The sequence below is a fragment of the Quercus lobata genome, chromosome 11 (genome assembly GCF_001633185.2).
Source record: "Quercus lobata isolate SW786 chromosome 11, ValleyOak3.0 Primary Assembly, whole genome shotgun sequence".
Taxonomy (NCBI): Eukaryota; Viridiplantae; Streptophyta; class Magnoliopsida; order Fagales; family Fagaceae; genus Quercus; species Quercus lobata.
Window position 1 is genome coordinate 44652465 of NC_044914.1, and position 24215 is coordinate 44676679.

The following is a 24215-nucleotide window of genomic DNA, read 5'->3' on the forward strand; positions in this document are numbered from 1 at the left end:
CATGTAGGATTTGTTATGACTGACCTTTGAAGAGGCAGTTTTCTGTTCCTCTAAAACAGCACATAAGGGAGGCTTGCTATCATGAGTGGCATTTTTAAATTTTAAGTAACTATATGAAAATTGATCTTCGGTTGATGAGCACTGTTGTGCATCATTGTAGAGAGATGTTAACTTCTTGTTACTGTAGTTTCAAATTGTCTTTGTCTATAATTAAAGTGTGAGAACGTGGACCCCGGACCGCTTTAATGAACACTCCTACATTAATAGCCTTTATAAGATGGTAGGAGGGAGATTTCAAAATCAAATGACAATGATATTATATGACTTTATAGAGTGCAGTGGCGGGCTCTTGGTTCAAACTCTGGCTAAAGATTAAAAAGATGGGAAAAATGCCCTACCAAAAGTCTGTTATGTCCATCCAAATAAAGTGTACCTCATGAAGATCTTTATAAGGTGCCAAAGGTCATTCATTTCTAGACAGCAGGAGTACAAAACTCTCTCTCTCTCTCTCTCTCACACGCACATACCCCACACAATATGTCAATTGTGAATAGTACTAACACAAGCAAAACTACTAATGGAAGCTCTCTATGGCAATTTGGTACTGAATTCCAATTCCATCAAGTAGTAGCCACTACAGATGATTACCACAGATGGAGCTCAGCTGCATCAAGACTAGCATTTGACAACGAAGTGAGAATGGCAGAAAGATATGCAAACATAGATGGTGATGATCACTGTAGAAAGAATAATTTTTTAGATCTGTCACTGAAGTACTCTCAGATGAAAATTCATCATCCTTTTCATGGGCAGCAGCCTGATAAGTGGTATAAGACTCTGCCCTCTGCTGAGATGCTGCCTAGGAATGAGGTCTTGGGAGGCTTCATTTTTGTATGTAACAATGAGACAATGCAAGAGGATCTCCGCCGTCAACTCTTTGGTAATTTCTCTAATCTTCTTGTCATTGTTCTGTTAGATATTTCATTGAGTTAGAATGAGTAATCAAATCTTTAAACTTCATGAGATGTTTCTAAACATCGCTTATGGATTTGGTTCAAAGTTAGAAAAATGATACTTATTAGTGGTATTATTTTGTATTAATCTATTACAATACAGAAAAATAGAATTAATGTGTCCTTACTTTCTTTCTAATTACTAATGCAATTCTGTTTGCAGGCTTACCTCAGAAATATAAGGATTCTGTTAGGGCAATAACCCCTGGCATACCCCTTTTTCTTTATAACTACACTTCACACCAGCTGCATGGAGTATTCCAGGTATGAACTATGAATGCTACAAACCTTCATTACAAGGGCCTCTGCTCTCAACCATTTGACTGAGCCTAGAAAATATTTAAAAAGCTAAATTAAGTCACAATTATTTACACTTTTTTTTCTTCTTTTGAGTTACTTTTATTTTATTTGAAATGAAAAAAGGCAATGAGTTTTGGAGGGTCTAACATAGACCCAACAGCATGGGAAGACAAGAAGTTCAAAGGAGAATCAAGATTTCCGGCACAGGTAAAAAAGACTGGTGATATGATCAATACATTCTCTTTTACCTTCTCTTTGTGGATTAGAATTTCAAAGGAATGACATTGTTAATATCTGGCTTCATTTCAGGTTAGAATTCAAATCAAGAAGAAATGCAAACCATTAGAAGAAGATGCATTTAGGCCAATATTGCACCACTATGATGGCCCAAAGTTCCGATTGCAGCTCTCTGTGCCTGAGGTAAGCTTCTATGCCTTACCTGCATCCTTAGTATCAAAAACTGTTACATGCCCACATTAGTACATTCTTATAAAAAAATTAAAAAATAAAAAATAAAAAAAAAGAAGAAGAAGAAGAAGAGAGATTGATACATGCCAATAACTTTTTGTTACATGCCTTAATCATTTCCACTTGGCACAATACTATTATGTTTCAATTTGAATCTATGGCAGACACTTGCATTGTTAGACTTGTTTAAAGAGGAGGACCTCTCACCAATGGTAGCAGTAGCAGGATTGCAGGAAGCTCAAGCCTACTAAAGGGGGCATATGACATTATATATATAGGAATAGAGAATGCTCCTCAAAAAATGATAGTGGTAAAGGACTGCAGCATTCACTAATGGTTGCTTGAAAAACATTTGACTCATGATGGTGACAGATGAAGATCCAAACAAAAAGCGTGTTTATCATTCAGATTTTATTTCAGACATGTAGCATGGAATAGAATATATTTTGATGTGGACACTTTAAAAACACTTCCTTTTCTATTTATTTCATTATATATGTTATTATAGGAAGCAACCAAATAATGTCTTGACTTAAGTAGTGTTGGAAAATATAGCAATGAAAAAACAAATTTTGATTCAACAATAAGGAAATTAGCAAAAACAGAAATTTAAAAAGAAAGTTTTGAACAATCTCACAAATCTATAAAATCATGCAATAACATTGTCCTTAAAGGTTGATTCATGCAACTTGAAGTATAACTTGGTATGATTGGCTCTCTTAGCTAAACAACCCCCCAAGATTAGGCTATAGTAACGATCTTTGAGATTGACGCATTTCCAGTCATGAAGATTTAGGAACAACCCTTTAGTGTGCCTTTCCTTACTTGCAATTACAGATCACCCAAACCAAAGAGTGCAGATAGCACAAAAGAAAAATGTGGGAGAAGAAGAGGACTAGAACCAAGGGGAGTAGAGAGAAAAAAAAAAAAAAAACAGATCATTACAACCCATGAAAATTTAACTTGATCATCTTTGATGTTGTGATTTATTATCTTTTTTCAGCTTGTTTTACCTCTCTTTCTTTATTAATTTCTTTTGCTTTTTCTTTCTCACATGCCTAACTCTTACTCTCCTTTTTTCTTACTTTTCTGAAAAAGTATTGTTGCTGTCTCCCACTTACTTTCTTCTTCACTGAATCTTGCCCTCTCTGTTCTTTCCTTTTGTTTTCTTCTCCAACAACGTTGAGAATTGAATAATATATAGAAGAGTTTGGAATACACACCAACAAGAAGAAAGTAGTTTCATTGAAATATGGTAGGAGATTAGTGTGATTAGATGACTTAAGAAAAAAAATTCTTATCATAATATTGTGAATGAAAAAAAGAGTTCTCAAGTCCTTCGACAAGGATTTTAGAATTTAAAGATGAAAAAATGAAAAATTATCAGAAAAAATTATATTGTCAGCTCTGAAAAACTGATATCATACTTAGAATGATATGTTTTGCACCTAGTATGACTAATGCAGTAATGCCAATTTGACCCAAGAATTAATGATTGTTCCCTTCTTTCATACTACACAATCATCACCGGAGGCCAAAGACATACCAATACTGGACTCAATAATGTTAATGCCTAAATATTTTTAAGCATATCTCTCATCCTGCTATTAATTTGAAATCAAAGTTCACAGAACTTATTATTGGATGAAATATTAGCAATGCAAATGGAAGGTGTGCTCAAACAAAGGAGACAATTAAAACCATCACAAAACCAGCATAACAGGTTACATTATTCCATTCAAATTAATCAAGGTAAGAATAGTTTCTTAATCAAAATGCCCACACAAGGACATGCTATATGGAGACTTGGAATAGAATACAAATATAACTAGAAACATGTCTAATGAAATGTGTGTGTGCACGCGCGCATAGTGCATCTAGTTATAATAATACAATCCAATACATAAAAACTATTCACTATCATAAAAGAATATAACCACACTTTTTTTTTTTTTGAGAATCAATATTACCGCACTTTGAATCCTATACAAAACATAATTCTTAGTAATGAAAAAGAGAAGAAGGAAAATTATGAAAATTATGCATAGAATTCACAAAAGCCTCTAATGAGGGTTTCATTAAGGTCCACTTCAATGGGACAAGATTGAATGCCATGCCCCTCCACCAATTCAACTTTTTCTTGTTTAGTAACTAGCACTTGATTAGCATGATGCTCCAACTCCATGCTTTCTTCTATAGGTTTGTAAAGTTGTGATTTCCAATTAGTCTTTATTGGCTTTAATTCTGTGCCAAATTTGATTATAATTTTTTCAATCATTTCCCTGTATTTATGTGGATTTAATTTTAAGGGATGAGTGTGAGAGATTGGTAAAGAATCAAGCTTCAAAGAAGATTTAGTGCAGTTCACGACTAGCTCGCGGGAAGAGTAGCCCGCAAAAAGCCATGTGTGAAGCACATGACTAGAAGTTGAAGCGTCATGCCAGGCTGTCAAATTTGCGAGTACTTTGTGAGAAAGGCCATCTCGCGAGGTACCCGTGAAACTCTCTGTTTGACAAAAAGAAAAAGTGCTTTATCAAATTCTTTACCCACACTATAAATACCCTCATTACTCACGAAATGTAAGGAGTGCTTTTCAGAGAGAAAACCTTAGCAAAAACACTTGAGAGTTAGAGATTGTTATACCCACAATTATCTACACATTTTCTCTGATTTTTCTCTATTCCTACCTCTTCCTCTCTATATCCTTGAGAGGTTCTTAGCCCAAACACTTACCACACCCAATCTGAGTGTTGAGTCAAGTTTTGGTGCTTTTGGGAAGCATTGGAATAAGCCATTTAGTGGCATATGCAATCGGGTTGAATTGCGGGATTTGGAAAGCTAGTGAAGACAAAACTCCGAGAAGTCCGTTAGTAGTAGAAGCTTGGAGGGCTCAAGTACATGGAGTAAACTAGGCTTGGAGGGTCTTTTGTTATTCGTATACTTTAACTTTATTTACTAGTGGATTGATTTTGACTTGGAGGATTACGGAGAGATTTTTCGTCGAGTTATTCGGTTTCCTCTTCGATAACACGTCCTGATGTTATCTCATGTTTGTATCTCTCTTCTCTACTCTTTAAGCTTGTTATTTATTGTTCATTGTGGTTAGATATGGCTTAGAGTAGTGTTACTGGTTTATTACGCATATTTACTCTTGTTCCGCACTTTGTTAAGTTAGAGTAAAAGCAACATAGCCGTAACTTTAAATTGTGGTCTAAACAAACTCTAGTGTTTTCACAGTAATTTGAGCTTTCAAGGTTGATTGAGGTCTAGCTCTATCTGATCTCATGAGACTGGCTGCCATGTCCTGACCATACTTCAAAAGGCACGTGATTGATCAACATCTGGCTGCTGTCTATGAGTTTTACAAATTTGTAACCATTCAATCTATACAACAGTTGATAAATTGGTTTAGAACACAATTTTGTTGAGTTAATATTAATTTATGAAATAAAACATTTTTTAGTCATAACGTTTTTTTTTTTTTCCTTAATTTTCTTTTTATATTTAGTTTGGCCCCTAGAAAAAATTCATAACTCCACCACTGGATAAGATGATACCATTGCAACCTCTTTTCTGAGTCCTGCTGCATCTCTAAAATCATACTGCATTAGAAGGCATCCACAAAAAATGTGTTTCAATCACTTTCAAGTTTCAAGAAATCCACAAACCAACAATAGGTTAATCCAAACGTAGAAAAAAAAAACTTAAAAAGGATCAAATCTTAAGAAGGAAGTTGCAAGACAAGTTAAAATTAAGATTTAAACCAATTCAAAGAATTATAAGGTTGCAATTTTATACTTATAGGTTTACTTCAAGTTGGGTACAACCTCCAACTCGTAAGGGAGTTAATGCTTCAGTTCATATCTTGAAAGCTTTGACCCTTAATATCAAAACTTCAGGGACATAAATGTTAGAAGGTAGTCAACCCTTAGCTTTAATTTAAAGGATCTATCATCCATTACAAGTGTATAAAAACAAATTTAAATGTTCATACATTAGCAAAAAGTCCAAAGGATAAAACACTTTTAATTCAGAGTAGTACTAGTAAATAGTAATGCAAAAAATCAAGTACCCAAGTCAATAATTAAATTGTACAATAAGAGGGTTTTCTTAGCTCCAAGAAGCTAAAACAACCAATCCTTATGGACAAATGAATTTAGTGTATACAAGTGAGGTTTTAAGTTAAAACTAGAAAAGAGTCTGATACAAATTTTAATTTTCCCTTTAGTATTCTCAGGAGTTTCAATCAGCTAACAAGGAGGAAGGTCCTTAGGTGGAGGCAGAACAGATTGATCAGGACCTTTTCCATTCTCCACCACAAATGCTGTCTTTAAACCCCAGCTAATGTGAAGCTCCAGATGACAGTGCATGAACCACACACCTACTCAATGGCCAAACACCATATGAAAGATTATTTACAAGTTTTTGATTTTAAGGAAAAAAAAGCACATTCTGATTGAAAATTATTGTTGCTTATTTAATGAACTTTCAATGCAGTATGCTATTTGGTTATGTTGTTGGACATACCTGGATTTTCAGCCCTGAACCTTATGGCAGTCCAACCACCTGTCGGAACCCCAACTGTGTTTCTTTCAGGGGGATCTACCAAGTTAAATTTGGCTGGATCTTTTGAAGGGTTAAAGTTCCCAACTCCAGTCCCAACAACAAAAAAATTGTAACCATGAAGATGGAATGGATGGGACTCAACACTGAGAAGATTTGTGTCTTGCAAGATCAACTCCACTGTTGAATTAAAAGCAACCTTGCTAAGCCGGGTGCCAAGTTTAGTGCCAAGGTTGGCAGTGAGTGGTGCACCAGTATAATTGAAAGGAGTTGGAGGGCGGTCTGGGAAATCTGTTCTAAACACCCCCTTGATGTTGAAATAGTGAGCTTGAAGAAGGCCTATTTGGGGCATTACAAAGGTGATGTTGTTTAAGGAAGCAGTGAGTTGTGTTCCATTTAGACAAGTTGGACAAGGATTTATTCCCAGACCAATTGTGTAAAAGAGATGTCGGTCAACTTTGAGTGGAACATTTGCTGGGAACTGAGGAGAATTGAGGCTTCGAAGTTTGGCATTGTAGGTTAGTGCAAAAGCTGTGGCATTGGGTGCTGGCAATTTGGGAAGGATTGGGAGTACAGTGTTTGGAATGCCTTTGTATTGTAGTATTGCTGTGGCAGTTTTGTTGTCAATGGAAAGTGGTGCATCCATGAAAGGCCTAGCAGCCATAAAATATCTGCTTGGAACTTGGGAGGCTTGAACAAGAACATTTGTGGTCTGTCCTGGTGCTATCAGTATTGCTTGAGTTGTGAAGGGTTTGGTATACACTGCATCAACCTCTACAACTGTCAGGTTATGACCAGCAATGGCAAAGAAAAGCTCATCATTAAGTGCAGCATTGATTATTCTCAAGAGGTATGACTTTCCTTGTTCAACCTCCATTGCAAAGGTATCTGAAAAAGAAAGAAAAATTATCTCAAAAAAAAGAAAAAGATTAAAAAAAAGAAGAATAAGAAAACATAAATGGGAAAGTGCATTTAAAGGCACATTGAAATAGTGGCACCCAAAACTTCCTGAAAAGTGAATCTAGTGATGTAAAGATATAATTTTGATAGACTTCAAGCCTTCAAACTGAATTGGCTTACGTTTATCAGAACATGGAAAGAGTGGCCCTGGCTTTCCATTAATGGTATGTGCATCGGACATGTTTGGTGGCAATCCTAACTTGTTCCCTTGTTTAACAAGTGCTTCAACATCTTTGTTCCACCATTCGCCTACAAAATTTACAAAAGTTATAGCAATGCACTTTTTTTTTACATTAGAAATGAAAGGACATAATTGCAGACTTATTAGTCTAACTCACCTAGGAGGATATTTTCTTCTCTCTCAGGCCGAGGGAAAGGAAACGGAGTCCCTTGTTTTGGCATGATGACAATTGCACCATAGACAGTGGCCCTTAGCCAAAAGATATGTGCATGCCACCAGAGTGTTCCTCTTTGCCCCGTCACATTAAAATCATATACGTAACTGTTCCCTGTCTTGATTGGACATTGTGTTATATATGCTGGTCCATCTACCCAGCCATTTCGATATTGCTTTAAACCATGCCTGCAAATAATGCCATATGTTTCATTAACAAAACCATATTGAAATTTTTCATGAAATGAAAGTTTTTCCAATAGAGCATGTTATGCGTGTCTTACCAATGAATGGACATGTTATATTGGGCAGAGTTGGTCACATTTACTAGAACTCTGTAACCTTCTCTAACATATATTGTAGGCCCTGGGAACATCCCATTAACTGTGACAATTGGCTTGGCATGGCACAACCTTCTGACATTCCTCACTTGGATCTGAAAAACCAGAAAAGAAAACCATCATATATAGAGGATACACCAAAGTTTACATAAACTTGCTAGAGTCAAATACTTACATCAAACTGGTACTTCTTTACAGCAGCTTCGGTTTGAATAAAAACAAACCCAAGTAAGCAAAAGAAGTAAAAGAAAGGAACGAAGGGGAAATTTTGGCGGTTCTCCATAAATGTTGCCTAAATATTTGAATGCTGTGAAGTATGTTTGGATGAAATATGAGGGTCAAGGTCTAAAATATTTATGAGGATGAATAAAGGGTAATAAAGGGTAATAGTCCAATTATCAGTTTGCTGAAGGAGGAGAGGAAGGTGGTGTTGTTGAATTAGGTAGAGACTGCAGAGGTTGCATATTGAAAGCTTGTAAGCAAAATACTGATAGGTAACAGTAGGAGTTGAAAGACCCCATGTCTTTATTTAAAATAATACAGAATGAGCATGAGAGCTACATAGGGCCAAACGTGACCATCCGAGCTTAACCGTTAAGGAAAAGTGTTCACACTTTAACTATTTAATTTACTTCATGAATGTACTTTTGTTTCTGTACTTTTTGCCTTGATTGTCCGGGAGGGACTTGTTTGGTAAGCTTAGTAAATGGTTCAAATTTTAGACGTGAACGTGTTGCATTGGATAGATGACTGTGTCATGTGAACACATATTGAGTAATTGGCCTTTTACTAGGTTGATTTAGGCTACATAAACGATTACGAGGACCCTTAATTGTAACTTGATTAATCCTAACATATGGCACACTAATTAGCCAACTTGTAATAAGTGAGATAAAAATGTAACTCAGTAAATAGTCATTATATACAGAACTTTTATCTTCCTTATTCATCACAAAAGAAGGGGAAGAAGAACAAGATAAAAAGAATAAAGAAAGAATTGTACTTTTGATTTATAATTGAAAACGTAGCTGTACATTCATGCTGTCTCCTATAAAGAGCAGTGTTTATAAAGGAATTTAGAATCAAATTAAATATAAATGTAAATTACAAAGAATAAATAATAAAGATCTTGAATGTTCTTGAAGAATCAGCCAAATAATTTATGAGATGTATTGTGGTATGCTAGTTATTTCAAGGAACATTCGCTTTGACAATGGTAGAGCCTCTCTTAAAGTGAGTTGGTGAAGGTCTAAGCCAACCTTGCCCTCCAATCATGTCCTTTGTCAAGAAGGGTGTAGCCTCTTGGTTTGATAGACTCTTTGACCATCCAACCCTCTTCGTTCTATTGGCTCCTGGACCATAACACTGGTACTCACCATAGTACACAGTGCTGTTGTACCCAAAAAAAAAAAAAACGTACAACGTGTTAGAAATAGAATACTGGTTAGCAACAAGATTGTTACATAAATAAATAAATAAATTTCGGTGTTTGAATAATGGTAAAAAAAATATCATCATTTCTTAATAACTAAATCTTTTAGTACAAGCAGTAGTTTATTATGGTATCAAAGCAAACGATAATGGGTTTAAACCCTATCTTGAGTTTGAATTATATTTTTACTTCATAATTTTTATTCTATCTCTCATTTAAAATGTTAAAATCGCATGTGTTTGGATTTTACTTGCACTTGTTAAATGGTAGTCTCAGCTCACATGGTTAAGAAGTGTTACAATATTTAAATGATTAAATTTAATATTTTTTATTGGACTTAACTTACACTTGTTAAGGTGAGAGGAAAAATGTTAAAATAAGGGCAATGATTATTTCACACTCATAATGTCCACACTCCATATGCACTAGACAATCATTTATAAAATGTGGACACTTGGTATATATCTATATTTTTCAAACTGATGGCCGGTGTGTATGGACTATGTAGTTTGGACATTGAGAGTTTGAAACAATAATTTGCCTTAAAATGATTAAATTTATCATTTTTTTTAATAGCTTTAAGATTTGAAAGAAGAAGGTGAATTATATTGTGTTATATAAGCTCAACTATGAATGGGAGTTAATCCCACTATGTACATTGATCATATACCTTTGCTTGCTTTGATCTCCCCAGTCATCCCAGCCCTGTGGCAAAACCACACTGGACATGTAAGTTAGTGCAAAGACCACCCTAGAGTAAGGACCCCATGGTCTTCCAAGGAGAGCAGCTCCTACACCAGTGATCTTACAACCCGAGAAGGTAAAGCCAGTGTCCTCTGATGGTGAATTCCTATGTTGAGCAGTTATAGCTCCATCTACAGTTGAGAGAGAATGAACATGGCACCTCTGCATGCATGGACACAAAATCTACATCAAGTTCTCCATGGACGTAGCAAATTCAAAATATTATATGAGTTATATGTCATGGAGTTTAATTTCTTTGTGAGTTAAAGGGAAGTACTCACTTCAAAGAGGGAAGCAGCGTTTCCACATATGAAATCAGTGGCACCTTCTATATAGCAGTTGCTGTAATAGTGTCTACCAGCATCATCCAGGAGAGTATCTTGATACGAAAGAATCTTGCAACCATAGAATGCAACTCTGTCTCCCTCTACCCTAAGAGCAACAGCTTTTCCTGATGTCCCAAACGTATTCTGTATAGAAAAAAAAAATACAAACAAAAATTAAAAACTGCTTATTAGTATGCAAAAAATATACAAAGTTCCATAGAATTGGCTGTTCATTTGGATGGAGTTGTTTGAAAACAAGAATTTGGATCAAGTTTTTAGTTTAAATGAAATGAATAATGTACTCAAAAGTAAAATTATTATTTATTTATTTTTTTTTTTCTGGTATTGATGAAATTCATGAATAGATGGTATTAATATAGAGATTTACCATGGTTAAGGGTAAGATGTTATTTCAAATTCATATATATTTTTGTTGGAGTAAATTTTCAAAGCTGAAATCTATCATATGTTGTTGAAATTCATATCAAGCTATCATATGTTGTTAGATTTTAAATCCTTAAATCCAAATATAAATAATCATAAATTAGAATAGTTCAGTTAAATAATGGTTAAATAATTATATTTATCATTTTTTAATAGTCCGTTTGGATTGAGAGAGAGCGAAAGGAAGTAGAGTAGAATTGGCCGGAAATTAGGCTTTGCTCCCCTTTTCTCTCCCCTCAATCCAAACAAGCCCTAAAGGTTTAAATTTTTTGAACAACCAATAATTTATTATGGTATCATAGTTGATAGTCCTAAGCTTAAACTCTATATTTGCTTTATCTCCCATTTAAAGAGTTAAAAATCTCTAAGTGTTAAGCCTCATAAAGGGAAGTCTAAAACCACATATGAAGCTGGTATTGGAATAGTGTTTAAATGATTAAATTCATTATTTTTTCTGAATGCTTTAAGTTTTTAGGACAACTGGAAATTTCTCAAGTTTACTTAGGAGCAGGCCTTAAAATGAATATCAATTTTCTACCGCTAATTAAGCCTTTCAAATTAGAGATACACACCTACAAATTACAAAGTAATATATGCAGGAGACTTATTTCAAATCCAATATATATATTATTCAATCGAGTGATTTATCTGAATGAGATATACAGTGCAAGTATATGACATGAACTTTTTTGATGTTGTAATTTATAACTGCGGATAATAATCAAGTGCTTTTTTTTTTTTTGGCTAAGATATATAATAGTTAAGTGCTTTTAATGATAATCTTCCATGATCATGTATGAAATCTATATTTCTTGGGCTGGTTCCAAAGGACCTGCATGGAATGGGACTCACATACGAAATTGATCATTTAGATTTTCCCTATAAAAATAAGAAAGTCATATAAAAAATTTATTGTATGCCTATAATAATGAATGAGGTATGCGTTCTCATGCATCTAACGTATACAATATCTCTCTCATGGTATATAGGTTTACACAATTATGAGACTAACATATTGTGAAAAGGATGTTGTATATATCAGATGTATAAGATATCTAATTATTGCATCAAAGACATTGTAGACATAAGACCAAACACATACCTGAATAGTGAGAGATTTTGCAACAAAGTCAGAAGCAAATACAGAGAGTGTTGCAGATTGAATAATCTCCCCAGTGTCACCCCATGTTATGATGGTGTTAGAGGCCAGTGTGCCACTCAATGTTATGAAGGGTTTATCTGCAGGAACTTGAAGTTTTTCCCTGCTTAACCATACATGCATAAGATAATAAGAGTCCAGTTAAACATAGATAAACCAATGAACCATCATTTATATAGTACAGCCTACACACACTGACACACACAGACCTGTATGTCCCTGGCTTAACCCAAATGAAATACAATCCTGAGTTATTAGATGGAACTGCATCAATGGCATCTTGTATCTTCTTAAAATCTCCATTGCCTAATTGATCCACCCTTAAGAGAATGGCTGTAGACATGTCCATGGTGCCTGTGGTTGCTGAATTAGCCATGAAAGAACCAAAAACAACTATTGCAAACAAGACTGCAAAAGCATAACCATTATAAATCTTCATTGCCATAGCACCCATGTGCGCATGTGATTACTTTTTTTCGTCTCGATGGGGGTGCAAAGTATAAAAAAGTTGTATTAAACTATGGTTTTAGTGAGGATATGAAGCAATGCTATTCTCGGGACACACATGACGATAATGGTTGTGGCCTTATTATATGGCCATCCCAAAGTGAAGGTCAACACATTGGTGGCCAGCCATGGCCGATTTCTTATAGTTGAAGTTCAAAGATCACGATCTTCACGTAAGAATTAGTGTGTTTATCCAACCTGACTTGCAGATATTACGCTTCAAATGCACTAATCAAGCGTCTGTCTTAGTTATTCAACAAAAAAAAAAGGTGTGTCTGAGAAAGCACTCTACGTGTTACATTTCATGGTGACCTAAACAAACAAGTTTCTACCTCAAACTAATACATTTCATTTACATGATTGAGCGTTATAGCATTTAAATATTACTAAATGATTTTCTTACCAGAAAAAAATATTAAATGATTTATTTAAATTAAAAGTTGGCAAACTAATTGTAACTCCATTAATATATGTAACTCCAACCCATCAAATTTAATATCCAATAATGAATATTGAAACTCCCACTAAATCATATTAATGTACCTAATTAATTATCAAATTAATTTGACTAACAAAATTCTTGTGAATTTTTGAGCCTCAACACCTTGAACAGAGCTTTGTGGACTTGAACTAGTCTCCTTAAAAAGAGCAACTTGGATTTGCCAGCCACCTTTGAAATTCCCAAACTACGTTAATAGTTTTATTGCTGCGCCATGTCGTTTCAGGTACACGCATTACATGCACAATTTCTGATACATTGCACACTAGAAGACAACCAAGTGTATAACGCAAAAAAGGCTTTTATTTGACTCATGGTTATGGTGCTCCTCAATGATCTGAATCGAAAAAAGAAGTTCCATCCAACAAGAGGAAGAATAAACGTAACTTAAAACCAACCAATGATGTCTGGCACAGGTACTTTGAGAAGGAAAACAATCACTGTGGATTTGTAATGATTAAATATAAGGACAAAATTTAGGCACAAAATTAATTATAGCCTAAGATTACAACCTTATTTAGTATTTTTTTATTAAAGGTGAATTTTGACAAATCCACTATTAGATTATATATTCTTCTTATATCCTCCATACTTGTAAAATTTCAAGAAAATTAAAAATTGATAGTTATGTCATCAACAAATTGTTTAAATTGCAAGTTTTTGTAATGTAAAATTATGTATAAAATATAAGCTTATACATCATATAGTAAATAATATTCAATTGACACAAAATTTGATATGTGTATTAAGAGCGTAAAAAACATAAAAACTTCAGTGGTCAAATTTTTAAAATATGTAATAATATTTATTTTATTAAGTAAGGGCTACAACCTTACTTAATATCTTATGGTAAATACAAAGTCCAATTCGTCCATAAGGATTGTCTAAACCTACCAACATCCAAGATGAACCCTAAAGGAGAAATTAGAGAGACTACAAAGGGTAGGCGCTTGACAATCTAATATACTTGTCCATACTAGCCTGAGGTGTAAAAGAGTATAAACACTTAGAAAAATATGAAACATTCTAATTGCTCAATATGAGTAACTAAATTTCAGTTTCCTAAACATTGGATGAACCACTACAAAAAAATTGGACTATTGCGGCAGGCCAAAATTGCTGCTTAAGTTCCATTTGGCCTATTGTGGCAGGGGCTATTGCGGTGGTTCTACTCGCCAGCATTGCGCTGCCACAATAGCTCTATTGTGGCGGTAACAAAAAACGCTGCAATAAATCAACCATTTAGCAGCGCTTTTGGTCTATTATGGCGGGCTGAAAATTGCAGCCATATAAGGTTTCCATTTGGGTCAAGTGACCTTTTGGCGACGGGATAGGTCCGCTGCTATAGGTGACAACCTTTAGTGGCGAGCAATAAGCGCCGATATAGGGCTTATTAAACAACAAACTCTATGCACCTTTTAGCAGCGGTTACGCCCGCCACTATATGTGTGAGGCTTTGGCTATAAACGCCATTATATGTCTTCAATTATATCATAATTTTAGTCCTTCAGCGGTGGTTTTTTCCCGCCGCTATAGGTTTTTTTTTTTCCCCCTCTTGGGTTCTAAAACCACATTTCTATTACAAACAAACTGTAATAATTTATGCTTCACTAAGGCTGTGTTTGGTTCAACGGAAATGCTTTTCCAAGTGTAAAATCATTTCAGGAGAAATTGTTTTCCCATAAAGGAAAATGTATTCAGGTTGTTTGGCTACTTCGGAATTCGTTTTATGGAAAATCAATTTCGGTATTTGGTTTATTCAAACATTTTACGGAAAATCAATTTCCATGTTTGGTTCGTTCAAACATTTTACGGAAAATGGAATTCATTTTACGAAAAATCAATTCTCATGTTTGGTTTGTGGATCATTTTACGGAAAATATGAAATGCCTTACAAATTTAGCACCTACATTGCCTAGACAAACCTGTAACAGTACAAAAATAATCATCCACTTCAACATAAAAAATAATCATCCGAATATACCCATAATATTTATATCAAAACAGCCACATCAATCTTTCACCATTGGCATTACACCTCCATCGTGTACAAAAATGATACCTACACGTGGTATCTGAATTGTACAAATACATAATTTGGGCAATTGTATCATCCCAATAATACAAAAGACTACATATATAATACAATGGTAGGTGAATACTAGTACTACAACAAAAGTTAATCCCTAAAGCTACCGTCACAGTCAACATGAAACAGACAAGTCCGAGGTGTGTGAACAAAAAACTATCCATCCACAACTTTCTCAGCTTAACATTCTTGGCTAGAAATCCCTGTGTTGCCTTCTTATTTTCACAGAGATGGTCAAAGGCAGTTGCAAGCATGTCTTCGCTATACCCATCCGCCATCATAGTCATGACCTCAGAGTAAAGAGCTGTGCAATCAACAGGCCCTCGGTTGATTTCTTTCAAAACCACAGCAATTTCGTTAAGTTGATCAAACAAATCAGTCAGCACACTATCATCAAAGGGAGGTGCACGCCCTCTTTTGCGGGACTTGGAAATTCTCGACCCAATGGTGGATGACTCTACCGCATTCTTCCCTTTGTCCACCACACCTTCCTCCCCATTATCCGCCACAAACTCAATAGTGTCCCCATTGTCTGGCTCATTCTCAATATCCACATATGACTTAGAAAAACTACCCGTGGCTGTATTCTTCCCCACTACAATAGCCAATTCATCGTACATCTCAATCTTTTTGTTCAGATACTTTGCATGCTTACGATGCGCTTGTAAGGGAGAAAGGAACGTATAATAACAATGCAATAATCACTTCACTCATAAATTCAATATTCAATTCAATATAGATGCCATTAGATGATTTAGGTCAAAGATAAACAAAAAAATCTGTTAGGGAACAAGAGACATAACCCATGATTTTGAAGATAAGTACAACAGAAAATACAATATACAAATGCTAAGACCAGATTTTACAATAGATCCTCACATGAAAGTTATATTTGAAAATTTGTAAAAGCAATGGAATCCTAAAAAGAATGACACTATAAATTTCATATAAAGAGGGTACTTGAGCAGCCTTGTCTTGTTCTCAATTCGTAGATTATAAAAGCCAAAAACATATATTATCATTTATATTAAGAAAATATAGTTGGAAGCCATACCATGACTTCTTCTTGATATGTCTTCACATCGCATGTTATCATTTTTAAGTTATCGTCCCAACCGAAACCACTCTTCTTCCTAATAGTTTGAATAGTGGTCCATATGGTTCTCAGAGTCCGCAGTTGATTCTCTACATAAGAGGGGTGGCACTTGACCCCAAATTGAGCAGATATCTCCTTCGTTACTAGAGCAAAGGAGCTGGCCTTGAAAGTGTTAGAAGGCTTGTTGCCCTTCACAGTCTCCTTAGCAAGTAGCCTAAGCATAGTCGTGTGCATGGGGGGCAGCCACCTGAACTGCTTAGTGCTGCCCACCTTCTCTTTTCCCTTCGACATTACTACACATGAAAATTGTATAGTGAGAGTAGCATTTAGTAATTACGCTTGGAATATGAACAACAAATCAAACACGCATACAACCACGCCTATAGATGTGCACAATAGAACGAAACATGCTAACACTGGAAATAACAATGTAATGCTGGAAATAACAATGTAATACTGAAAATACTTTTTCCTTACACCACCAGAAGTCTATTGTAGATACATTATCCTTACAGAAAAAAAATACAACACATATTACAATAATAGCTTGGCATATCTGATCTCTCTTAGCATTCCACACTCTACTATCTTCAATGGAGTCCCAACGTGACTGTGTTTCTTGTTGGGGGCCACTAGACTCTACTTGGTTCATTGCAGCTTCCATAATATGGTCATTTGATTCAACCCCCATAATGTGATTATGAATCACACAACATGCTAACACTACTTTCACTTGGGTTTCAAAAGATCAAAATGGTTCTGCATCCAACACTCGAAAATGTTTTTTCAACACTCCAAACCCTCGCTCAATGGTAGTTCCCAATGAAGAGTGCCGAAGGTTGAACAATTCTTGCTCATTCTTAGGAGGATGATCACTAAACTCTTTCAAGTGATATCGCACACTTCGATAAGGTGACAAAATTCCATTTTTATTACCATACCCAGCATCACCAAGATAATATTTACCTACATATATTCAAAAATAAAACCAAATCACTACTATGCTTAGGAAAACACACAATATTTATTAAACTAATAAACCAAAAAGGTGAAGTAATCCTATAATATATTCGGAAATTGAAAATCCCCCTGTCCTAGCAAATGCATCATTTAACACACATGAATCGTGTGCACTGCCTTCCCATCCAGCCAACACATAAGTGAACTTTAAGTCAAAACTAATGGCAGCTAACACATTTTGCATGGTTCCATCTTTGCGACCATGAAACCTTCCTTGTATTTTAGGTGGCACAAATGCACGAACATGTGTACCATCAATTGCTCCAACACAATCCTAATTTTCGACAGACATAATGGTTTAAAATTACACAAATCTTCACAATTTACAAAAATACACATATCGCATATATTTACCTTAAAATATGGGTAGAACCTTCTACTATTCCTTATCTCTGGGGGTGTATCTTCATTAGGCAGTCTTATTAGAGCTCGATATAATTTTAGGACCCCCCTAAGGACGACTTTGAAGTATCTATGAACAGTCTCAATCGATCTATGGAACCGATCACCAATTACACGGCACCTCACAGTATGACCAATAATGTGACAGAAAATTAACACTTGCTCTGTAACAGACATGTGAATAGTCAGGCGTACGTGCTCCCCCTCAGTGAGGATGTGACATAAGTGGTGGAAAGTTATAGGCTTCATCCTAATTTAACTCACACAATGTCTCTTCCATGCAGAATACTATTTACGTAATGCTCTCTCTCGGTTGCATGATTAACATAAGGTGCCCTAGACAGTCGTCTACGCCTCAATTTCCTTAACAATGCAACCCCCACAAGGAGGACAAATGCAACTAAGGCAAAAATTGCGGCTTTGGTTTTTTTCTTCATCTAAAAAATCACAAACACTGTGGTCTAAGAGGTATGTAAATAATCATGCTATTGATTACACAGTATATAAAAACAGCCACAAATAGAAAACATCCAAACCACATTGATAACGAGTACCAAAATATTTATACACATATATTTATGTATAATTGTAACATCAACAACGTACACAACATAATACCATCACAATCAATATTTACACCAACAAATCACATTGCATTTTATTTCTGTATAATTGTAACATTAACAACGTACACAACATAATACTATCACAATTAATATTTACACCAACAAATCATATTGCATTCTATTTTTGTATAATTGTAACACCAACAAAAGTTACAACGTAATACCATCACAATCAATATTTACACCAACAAATCACATTGCATTTTATTTCTGTATAATTGTAACACCAACAAAAGTTAAATTCTTAAATCAATAATTAAATAAAAAATGGATAATTAAAAAAGTAAATAAATAAATAATTATATAAAGTAAATAATTATATAAATAAATAAACAAATAAATATTTATTTATTTATATATAGATCGGATTCGAGAGGGTGGGTCGAAGGATGGGTTGTTTATGGGTTTGAGGGTGGATTTTGGCTAGATGGGTTTGAGGGGATGTGGATCGACTTTTGTAGAGGGTGGGTTAGAGGTGCGTGGATTGGAGGTGAGGTGAGGTGAGGTCGTCAGACTTAAATAAAGGGTGGATCGGAGGTGAGGTGAGGTTGTCGGACTGAGAAATGAACTCAACTGGAAAAGGAAACTCACCGTGGGTGGATCTTTGGCACTCGTTGGACTGTGGGTAAAGCTCAGACTAGCGTGAGGGAGAGGATCAGCTGCGTTTGGCGTGAGGGAGAGGGTGGAGCTCGGTGTGAGTGAGCTTGGAGAGTACCAGTGATCTATGAGGAGTGCGTGTGAGAGAAGCTCAGAGAAAGTGTTGTGTGAGGAGTGTAATTCGTTTGAAGTGAAAATAAAACCTGAAAACATTTTATGCCTGTGAGCCCTTATTTTACAGTCAACACAGAAAACATTTTCAATTTGACCCAATTTTCAGTAACTACCAAACACACACCTTTACGAAAAAGCATTTCCGGAAGTGGTTTGAAGCCAAAACAAACACACCCTAAGACAATACCACAAATGTAACTAGATAACACCATAAATGTCTCCAAACTAACATTATATTAACATAGAAATATATTATCCAATACATAACATTGTCTATAACCATCATCATAAAATTAACAAAAGAAAGATGTGGTCATTTGTACACAGAAAGTCCTTCAACACTTAAATTAAGCTAATACCACAATCAAAGTTTCAAAGTGTTTCAAAATATTTTTCAACACTTGCAAAAAATGTGTTTGTTCAAATGTAGTTCTTTGTACACAAAATGTCCTCAAACACCAACATAAAACTTATAAATTGCTTGGTTGATGAAATGCAGCTGATGATTTTTGGAAAGCTGGAGATTGTTGGACCAGAAGAACGTCCTACATACAAACCAAGATTACTCAATAAGTGCATATAAATGGATCGAATAGAATGACAAGAAAATCTTAGAGATTTAGGATTTTTCATCTTGCTCATTCAATAAGTGCATACAAACCAAGATTACTCAATAAGTGCATATAAATATTAGCTCATCAAGCCTGTTAGGACTTTTCCATGATTTTGTTTGGGACTTGATATGGTTCTATGTATTTAGTTGGGCTTCTTCATTTAATTTTATCAGCTATTTCTCCACTACAACACCATTAGCATGTAGCATGACATAGGCTCTTCATGTCCCAAAAAGTGTCTTGGTTCTAAAGACACAATTATTAATGAAAAGTAAAAAAATTCAAGTCTTCATAAAATTTCATTCATCCTATATTAGAGATTAGATAATTTGTGAGCAACTCAGGTTAGGTGATGAAATGAACCTAAGAGCACAACAATGAACAAAATACAACAAAACAAACCCATAAAGTTACAGAGTATATTAACAAAAGCCAAATGTGCAGACCTAAACTTTGAGACAAATAGTTACACAGCTTTTAAAGAAGAAGCTAATAAAAATAGCAAAATAGTAGTACTAGAGCTTGTATTGTATCTCTTTTTTTTTTTTTTTTCTTTTTTAAGTTTGGATTGCTTAAATTAGATTTTCATAAATAGGATGATTGATTTAACAAAAACCCATTTCCTAGAAAACATGTACAAGTTGTTAAAAAAACTCCAAAACCCATTTTTAATTTCTCATGCAAAATGATCACCAAACAATTCAATTTATGTCATATTGAGATTAGAAACTTAGTCCCAACAAAAGGCATGAACAACCCAATATATATAACTTCATTGAAGAGTGAACAAACCCAGTATATATAAATAGGGTTGGGCTACCACTCCTATGTCCTAACTCTGATGTTGATGCTATTCTTTTTTAGTTGAATGAATTCCTTTGTAACCCCCCTCCCCCAAAAAAAAGATAGAAAGAGAGAGGTCTTTAATGGAGGTCTTGGTCTACATAAGAAATATTTATTAACAGATTATATCCATCAAAACTTAATCTACATGAAGACTAATTTTCCAAAAAGCAATAAGTCCAAATTTCAATAAAATACAACCAAACACCACCTTAAGGTCCTTAATAGTAAAACATAATTTAGTATCCATCACAAAGTTCTAGCCAATATGTAATTGTATGCAGACATTTTATGTGAAATACTTAAAAAATTATCTCCATAAACTAGCTACTATCTCTGGCCATTAGACAAGCTATTTGTTCAAAGTCTATACGATGAAAGAGATATCTACATGAAAAACTACACTTGCACTTGCAAGATACACTAAGGCCTCCTTGCTCATTTGAAAGGGGCGTTGAGTTAGTCATCCAATGTGGTGGTTCATTAGGTGGAGAAAACATTGTAGTGTAGCATGTAATGGATGTGGTTATATGTTAATACGTAGTGTAGTCTTTACAACAATAAAATAAAAAATAAAAAAAAATAAAAAAATAAAAAAAGTAGTGTAGCATGTAATGGAACCTAATTGTCAAATGTTTAGGGAAACTAACCTATATATGCACAAGCTCGCTGAACCATTAACCCATTAGCAATGATAACCTGCAAAATAGATAACTATAAAACCAAAGATTTGGAACACAATACAGGAGGTAACATCAAGAGGGTAATCCAAGTAAAGAAAGAATTCTTTTAAGCTAAGAACAGAACTTGCCTCTGGGGTAGCAACTTGAAGCTCAAGTGTACTTCCATTTAAAGGGTATTTTAAGCCACAAGAATTTTTTGGCAGCTCTCTTTTTAGTTGGCCAGGCTGTAGAAGTTACTTGAAATCTTTACTGTAATTAGCCCCAACTAATAATGTCATGCAAGAGCGTCAAAGGGCCAACCAATTGTTTTTCAACTTGCAAGAGTATAGCAGGCCAAAGTAGATTATTCAAGAGGATCTTCAAGGCAAGGCCCTTCCCATATAATACAAACATGTCATAATTAGTGTAGCACATGATACTTTGGTATGTGAAAGTATTAAAAAGTCAAATTTTATAATTAAAAACTTTTAATAAAATGATGATTTACAACATAAAACTGTTAAACCAAATATATCCAAATAAATCCCAACACAAAAACGTTTTTTTTTTTTTTTTTTGGGTTGGCCAGGCTATAAAAGTCATTTGATAATTTTACTGTAATGAGCACCAACTGATAACATTATGCAAGAGCCTCAAATGGATAAAGCAAGACACCATAACAAATAGCTAGATACCACAATAATCAACTCTGCCTCTTCATTTCAGTCCCTAGTCCTAGATAAATTAGAACTTATTTTGTCTCTTTGATCCAAATTGATTTGTCCATTGTCTACTATGCAAGTAACACTTTGTAATGGCAATAGCAAAATATAGTTCCATATAAACACATGTAGGAGTTAGCACATATGACTACCACTGATTGCAATGCAAGAGTAGCACTAAATAACAAAAGTTTAAATTAGTTCAAAACTAAATAACACTTGTATCAAGTGCAATTGCTACTATATTTGATCAAATACAGTTCAAAAAAGCAACAAAACATCAAAGTTGAAGATCAAAAAATCACAAAACATTAACATTCCCTCCATAGTGCAATCCCCATATACTTTTAGATAGTTTATACAAATTTTTCTTGTGGAGGTTGGAAAAAGAAAAAGTTTTTCCTTTCTTTTCAAGATTATCCTTAAACTTTTTCTTCGGTTTTCTCACTTTATCAGCCACCTGAAGTCTCGTAACTTTACAATGAAATGTTTTCTTTAATGAGTTATAAAAACTATTCATTTTGTTCATCATAGCACATGGTTCAAACAAATTTCAACGGTTGTTCAAAAATTACCCACAAAAAATTGAAAACAAATCAAATCCCACAAAAACCCATTAAAACTATGATAGATTTCAAACAAAAATTTGCAGCAAAATCCAAACAAAAAAAAAAAAAAACTTACAGTGTAGATGTCGAAATTGGGGGTGGGAAGAGGAAGGCGGCAGAGGAGAGAGGAGGAAGGCAGTGAGGGAGAAAGGGAGGGGTGGCAATGGTGGCGGCAATTGGGATTGTGAGGGGAGGGGGAGAGAGAGGAGATTGTGGTGAGGAGAGGGGTGAGAGGAGGGGGTGAAGGAGGATGGGGTTGGCGGTGGCAAGTTCTGGCTGTGGCGACGATGGGTTCTATGCAGCAGCAGTAGTGGGCAGTGGAGAGAGAGAGACCCATATATTTGTTTTTTTTTTTTTTTTTTTTTTGGAAGGGGAACATATATTTGTTTTAAGTTTTAACAAAAACAAAAAAGAAGAAAAGTATTATATTTTGCTGAAGTGTTTGGTGGGAAGTGAAAAAAAGTGTGGGAATTGAAAATTAAAATGTGTGGGAAGTGAAAATTTATGTTGAAATTTATTTAAATTTTTTTAAATTTTTTTTTAAAGTTTTAGATGGTCCCAATACTATTGAACTTGGTGAAATTCATATTCAAATCTTGATCATTAGGATTGAAGAGTATGGTGAAATATTGGTGTTGGTAAAATTTGAGACCAATTGGATGATCAAATTGAGAGAACATAGTCATATAGGTATACAACACAAGTCCATCACGCGCCATACTTAGATTTGAAATCTAACCATCGGATTTGAATTTAGACAATTGATTGATAATATGCCTATTAATCTTTGATCACCTTAAAATTTTGTAAGCATGAAAAATATATGAAGATAATGTAATCTAACGGTAGATTTATCAAAATTCACATTGAATTAAGAAATACAGGGTTGGGTTCAAGTTACACTTAATGTAACTCTAAAAAATGTTACACCACCCAATAACTTATTATTGAATTCATATTTTGAAAATCTAACTGTTGGATTACATTTTCTATATGTTCTTAACATGCATGCCAATTTTCATGTTAATCGGATGTAATTTACAATTTGATCTTTAAACTCATCTTTTATATGTTATTTTAAAGTCCAAAAACTTGAATTTAAACAATTGATTGATGACATGGCTATTAATCTTTGATCACCTTAAAATTTCATAATCATGAAAAATATATAAAGATAATGTAATCTAATGGTATATTTATCAAAATTCACATCGAATTAAGAAATATAGGGCTGGGTTCAAGTTACACCTGATGTAACTCTAAAAAATATTACATCACCCAATAACTTATTATTAAATTCATATTTTGAAAATCCAATCGTTTGATTACATGTTCTATATGTTCTTAACACTCATGCCAATTTTCGTGCCAATCGGATGTAATTTACCATTTGATTTTTAAACTCATCTTTTATGCATTATTTTAAACTACAAAAACTTGAATTGAAACAATTGATTGATGACATAGCTATTAATCTTTGATCACCTTGAAATTTTTTAAGCATGAAAAATATATAAAGATAATGTAATTTAACGGTAGATTTATCAAAATTCACATTGAATTAAGAAATATAGGGCTGGGTTCAAGATACACCTGATGTAACTCTAAAAAA

General features: G+C 34.4%; 3 protein-coding genes across 3 annotated transcripts; 1 reads left to right on the plus strand and 2 right to left on the minus strand.

Moving 5' to 3' along the window:
- Positions 1 to 51: 51 nt before the first annotated feature.
- On the plus strand, positions 52 to 2358 carry LOC115969091 (B2 protein-like). Its single transcript, XM_031088657.1, has 5 exons — positions 52 to 940; positions 1177 to 1277; positions 1437 to 1520; positions 1623 to 1733; positions 1946 to 2358. Exons 1-5 carry the CDS (start codon positions 538 to 540, stop codon positions 2030 to 2032), a joined length of 786 nt encoding a protein of 261 aa, XP_030944517.1. The 5' UTR covers positions 52 to 537; the 3' UTR covers positions 2033 to 2358.
- A 3550-nt stretch (positions 2359 to 5908) lies between these two features.
- LOC115968847 (laccase-11-like) lies at positions 5909 to 8509 on the minus strand. The gene is made up of 6 exons (XM_031088365.1): positions 8215 to 8509; positions 7983 to 8134; positions 7643 to 7887; positions 7425 to 7553; positions 6309 to 7232; positions 5909 to 6162 (listed from the first exon to the last, which is right to left on the minus strand). The coding sequence occupies exons 1-6, from the start codon at positions 8320 to 8322 to the stop codon at positions 6032 to 6034; spliced, it is 1689 nt and encodes a 562-aa protein (XP_030944225.1). The 5' UTR covers positions 8323 to 8509; the 3' UTR covers positions 5909 to 6031.
- A 721-nt stretch (positions 8510 to 9230) lies between these two features.
- Positions 9231 to 12520, minus strand: LOC115966956 (putative pectinesterase 11). Its single transcript, XM_031086079.1, has 5 exons — positions 12354 to 12520; positions 12088 to 12247; positions 10497 to 10685; positions 10142 to 10377; positions 9231 to 9429 (listed from the first exon to the last, which is right to left on the minus strand). The coding sequence occupies exons 1-5, from the start codon at positions 12518 to 12520 to the stop codon at positions 9231 to 9233; spliced, it is 951 nt and encodes a 316-aa protein (XP_030941939.1).
- Positions 12521 to 24215: the final 11695 nt, after the last annotated feature.

Coding starts and splice junctions, on each gene's coding strand:
- LOC115969091 (XM_031088657.1), top strand. CDS start 538: ATGTCAATTGTGAATAGTACTAACACAAGCAAAACTACTAATGGAAGC. Junction 941..1,176: donor TCTCCGCCGTCAACTCTTTG/GTAATTTCTCTA, acceptor TTCTGTTTGCAG/GCTTACCTCAGAAATATAAG. Junction 1,521..1,622: donor AATCAAGATTTCCGGCACAG/GTAAAAAAGACT, acceptor GCTTCATTTCAG/GTTAGAATTCAAATCAAGAA.
- LOC115968847 (XM_031088365.1), bottom strand. CDS start 8,322: ATGGAGAACCGCCAAAATTTCCCCTTCGTTCCTTTCTTTTACTTCTTT. Junction 7,554..7,642: donor AGAAGAAAATATCCTCCTAG/GTGAGTTAGACT, acceptor TAAATTTTGTAG/GCGAATGGTGGAACAAAGAT. Junction 6,163..6,308: donor GTTCAGGGCTGAAAATCCAG/GTATGTCCAACA, acceptor GCCATTGAGTAG/GTGTGTGGTTCATGCACTGT.
- LOC115966956 (XM_031086079.1), bottom strand. CDS start 12,520: ATGGCTAATTCAGCAACCACAGGCACCATGGACATGTCTACAGCCATT. Junction 10,686..12,087: donor CAAAATCTCTCACTATTCAG/GTATGTGTTTGG, acceptor TTTTCTATACAG/AATACGTTTGGGACATCAGG. Junction 9,430..10,141: donor GGAGATCAAAGCAAGCAAAG/GTATATGATCAA, acceptor TGGGTACAACAG/CACTGTGTACTATGGTGAGT.